This window comes from Limulus polyphemus, unplaced genomic scaffold, assembly GCF_000517525.1.
Source record: "Limulus polyphemus unplaced genomic scaffold, Limulus_polyphemus-2.1.2 Scaffold568, whole genome shotgun sequence".
NCBI lineage: Eukaryota > Metazoa > Arthropoda > Merostomata > Xiphosura > Limulidae > Limulus > Limulus polyphemus.
The window spans coordinates 431,081-436,063 of record NW_013666178.1 but is presented as its reverse complement, the minus strand read 5'-3'; the positions used below and the strand labels follow the sequence as shown (position 1 = coordinate 436,063).

The 4,983-nt window shown below is 30.4% G+C and overlaps 1 protein-coding gene across 1 annotated transcript in view; it reads left to right on the top strand.

Moving 5' to 3' along the window:
- Nucleotides 1-293: 293 nt before the first annotated feature.
- LOC106459153 (calcineurin subunit B type 2) overlaps nucleotides 294-4,983 on the top strand; it is a 27,490-nt gene continuing 22,800 nt past the window's right edge. Inside the window, exon 1 of the mRNA XM_013918747.2 lies at nucleotides 294-816. Coding sequence (XP_013774201.1) covers nucleotides 814-816 — 3 coding nt within the window. The 5' untranslated portion in view covers nucleotides 294-813. The remainder of the gene's footprint in view (nucleotides 817-4,983) is intronic.

Here is a 4,983-nt window from a genome sequence, read left to right as displayed (position 1 = left end):
GGTGATGCAATAAATTTTTCGTCACTTTACTACAGAGAACAAAAGTAGAAGGAAACAATTTCAATGGTTTTCTAGACCATATCTTTATGCTTAACTTGCATACTAAAGAATATTTTAAAAACATAATATGCCGTCATATCACTAAACATACTATAATATCTTTGAGCATATAATTTGGAAAATATAACACAAATGTGAAGTAAGTGTAACAGCAAAAAGCGTTACAGCATTAGTAATTGTACTATATGCCTAAGGAGCTCTAAGACTTTAGTGCATTCGATGTATTACACCGCAAGAAGTCTTACTCTTAGACTTAAGCATTGATGATCGCAATTGTTAACATTCTTCTGTAACAATAGAAAATTAACTTAAATAACATGCAATGCTTTAACCTTAAATATTTTTCCAATTAAACCAGGGATTTTTAGTAATTTTGTTTGGTTTGTTTATATTATTTCGAAAACAAATGTGAATAATAGTAACTACGGTATAAGTTTTCAACTGAAGTTGTAACTTGGTTTTCACGTTATAGAGTTACATAATCTAAGCCAAATTAGGCTTGATAAGTTTTACTCGGAAAATTAGTTATAGTGTTATTATATTAGTTCTAAATCCAGTTAGATCAGTGCTGTATAATAAAAAAATTGACCCAAGTTAATGTTATTTTAATTCTGCTGAGAAGTCGGCTTCTTAGTTTAACTTTATCAATTTGTGCCAAGAAGTTGCTGAACGTGTCACTGTCACTAATTTTCGTTTGTGACTTTAAATTGTAAAGATTTCAGTTCAAGCTCAAACAAAAAAGAAGCTTTAAAAATGGTAAGAAATTAAATTTTTAAAGTAGTATTAGTAATAAAAGGTAAGTATTAAATTGAGTTACAATGTACTTACGCTACATTGTCTCAGTATTATTAGTATTACTAATACTATTAGTAGTAGTAATATTACATAAGGTAACGTAACAGAAGGTTATTTTGCCTATAGACTGAACGAGACTACTCGTTCAAAAAAATACTAAACAGGAAGCTGAAGATTGTTACTTATTCATAATCCGTAATTCTGTATCTATATTGGAATACTCAGCTTTACACTGTATTTGTGTACTTTTCAGAAAGTTTATTTTATTATAGTTTTAATATTATCTATATTATCTAAAATGTGAAAAATTGTGGGAAATCCACTTTGTAAAAAACATCCTAAAATGCTGCGTATACTACTGTATATACATGAGCTTGAGTCCCGAGACTGCATAAACCTATTTATAAATGAATTATGTACATATTTCCTAATCTAAATTATTTTCTCTATAATCTTATAGGGAACCAGTATGGGTTATGCTGCGAAATGGGTGCTTAGTCCACTTTTTATTTATTTCTCAGTTTCTGGACTTTCGACGACTGTGTAAAGTAAATTTAAGGAGAGTATAGACAAAAGGTGTCAAATGTTTCTCATTTTGTTTAAAATTTGTTAAAAAAATAACATAGCCAAGGTGTTCAACTGTTTTTCCTTTTTGCAGGCAGAGGCTTACTATTAAAAAGATTTTCTTCCACCAAGTCTGTCATTCTACGTCCGTTCATTATTTATTATCATACAGCTGATAAAATTGGAGTGGTTGTATATACTTAAAGTGATAGTGAAGAGGATTGAAAAGAATAGAATTTATTTTTGACTTTAGGAAAAATAATTCTTTAATTTTTTTTCAAATAAGAAATTTATAATGAGAATCTTTTATTAAAACAACAGCATGTTTTATGAACCACATTAATAATAGGGTTTTACAAATCCGATGAAAAATGTATCCTTTTGCATGAACTTGAAATTGTTTTTACTTTTATTATTTCATCCCAAAATGTTAGATGTAAGTAAGGCCTTTGTGGGTTGTTACAAAAGCAGTATCAGATGATTATGGGATGGGTGAGTTATTAAGTTCTACTTTGCCTTCAGTTTTTTAAGCAATATTTCACATCCTGAATAGTTGGTAGATGGAAACAAGATTGAACAAAATCACATTAATTCTGAGCTTGTTAAGAAAAAATTATAAAGTATAAAGAATGAAAATGCTTCTGAACCAGATAATATTTACACAAGGGTTTTTGAAATATGTAGATGATTGGATATCTGAGTCACTTGCTACAATTTTTCTAAGTCTTTAAATAGTGGACAGGTAGAAGATTGGAAATTAGCTAATGTTACTCCTCTTTGCAAGGAAGTTGATAAAAATTGTCTCAATAATTATAGGCTTATTAGTCTTGCATCATTGGTTGGAAAAGGTTTTGAAAATCTGGTAAAATATGCTTTGAGAAGTCATTTAACAAAGTTTAATATTATTTTGGACAGTTACTATGGGGAAATCTTGACTTACTAATCTTTTGAAATTCTTTGATGAGGTTACTTTTTATGTAGATGAGGGTAAAGAGATTTTAAGAAAGCATTTGACAAGTGCCAAATGAAAGGTATTTGTAAGTGTGAGAGATAGGTTGGCTCATGGGATAGAAAACTGGATAGATGGAAGAAAGCAGAGGATTATTATAAGTGGAGTACAGTCAAACTGGATTAGTCTCACAAGTGTTATACCTTACAACTCAGTGTTAGGACTTTGTTCTTTTTAATTTAAATCAATGGTATAGATGAAGGAATGATAAATAAATGATTTAAATTTGCTGATATTAAAGTTTTGGTTGTTGCTCTATGTGAGGATGCTGCTGCTTTACAAAAGGATTTGGATTATTTAGTGAATTGGGTGAATAAATGGCAGATGATATAATAAATGCAAGGTAATGCATGTAAGATATCACAATTTGAATTATGGGTATAATTTTGATGGGAATAACCTTAACAGTTTTATAGAAGAAAATAATCTTGGTGTTCTGGTTGATCAATCTGTTAAACCTTCAGATGTGGTAGATGCAGTTAATTTAAGAGAATTGAAGGAAGGCTTGATAAATATTTTAATCATAAGGGCTGGTTTTGAGTGTTTTATCTTAGAGCTCAGTATAGTGGATGGGATGGCCTTGATTGACAAACAGGTTCCTTGTTTTTATGTATGTAAGACATATTTTTTGAGTCGCTAAACTTGTCAAATATTTTGTAAGGTACATTTTATTTTTTCTCAAATAAAGAAGGTTAAATAATATCATGTAGTTCCAATATAAACAGTGTTCTCATAATTTGGCATCCCAAGTTTTTCATCTCGTAGGCATGATAGAAAACATATAAGAACTTCCATACAGTATGATCATGATGCATGTTTTTAACACATGATTAGGATATTTTGATAAACAAAGTAAGCAAATTTCACAAAGTTAATGAGTTGTGTGATGCATCACCCGAGTAGCTGTGCAGTGTATACAGAACTCAGAGCATTTAACTGTGGGTTAGTCATCCATTAAGACTTCTGTTAGAGGTCTATAAGTTATGACAATCTACATGATAGAGAAAGATGATGGCAGCAAAATATTGTGACATTAGAATACTATTTTTAAGTATTTACTGTAACTAAATCACCAAGATAAAGAGGTGAGTCAGCTGCATTGCCCAACATGTTTATAGTAGTTGAACAGGAGAGATTTGAACCTCTTAAAGAATGCTTCCCTTCTTAATAAAGTTACTGTACACTGTGATTAAGAACTTTAATTCAAATATGTGAAGATATTATGTACAGTATATGCTAACTTTATTAAAAAGGGAGTGATTTTAAGGGAGTGTAAATCCATCCTGTTTAACTTCTTGTAAACATCTTCCTAACTACTTGAATTTTGTTTTGGTTATGGTACATATTTAATCTAATCAAAAACACCTTAGGTATGAAAAAAAGTGTGGCCATAAAGGGATTGAGTCTGTGACTTAAAGGAATGAACTCAAAATTGGTGGCCAAACTGGTATCTACACTTATAGCATTGATAAGAATTTTATAGCAAATATTAATTCAATAGCTAGTTAGGCATATATTTTGTTTTACTCACCATCATGCCCAAAGTAGAACAGATAGCTCACATGATTTTTGTGTAGGCGTGTGCAAAAATTTTGGTCCAAATTGAGTGTTTTTTGTTGAATAACTGTGCACATGTTGCTTATAGTTAGACCAAATTTGACAACTAATTCTAGGCTGTAAAGATTTATTAGTGTATCAAATTTGAAAAAAAGACATGGAAATTTAGTATTTTTTTCTGTGAAATAAATTTTTTGTTCTTTTGGTGCAAGGAATAAAAAAGAAATTCAATCAAAATTGAAGATTTTATATCCTGTGTGTTTCTTAATGGATTTCTTTAAAATTGACATGTAAAGTAAGGGTCCAGTAGAGCACAGCCACTGAAATTATGTGATAGTTTAGATTATCATAGTCTGAGCTACAGAAAGTGGAAAATTGCTAAACTATCACTTATGTTAATAACACATAGTGTGTCCTGCAGGTTGTTTTGGCCACAAGACACATGCGTCTTGATGATGTTTTTCAGCTGTAACAATATTTGGCTGTTGTCACCTTTCCCTATCATACAGTCACACACACTGTCATAAATAAGAAATTTATTACAATAATACTTGATTTCCCAGTTGCAGCTATAGTTAGATGCTCAGACTAGATGGGTACAGAGCAACATGAACTTTTAAATTTAGATATATCTTTGCTTCTATATATTTTATGTCCAACTAATCTATAGCTAAATTCTCTGGACTTTCTATACACTGCATACCTCTTCAGATGATGCTTCATGTGGCTTCCTTTGTGAATCTTACTTCGTGATGCTTGGAGTTAGGAACAGATAGTTAACTTAAAAAGGGAGAGAGAGAGAGGGACACAAATATAGTGGAATATTTAAATTTATTTGCAAGATGTAGTGGATTGTTGGAAAATTTTGTATGTTATACCATATTTTTCGGTGTTTTAGATGCACTTTTTTTACCCTAAAATTTGATGTCAAAATCTGCTTGCGTCCTATACACTGAAGGTATGAATAATATATATATGTATATATACAATATACATAA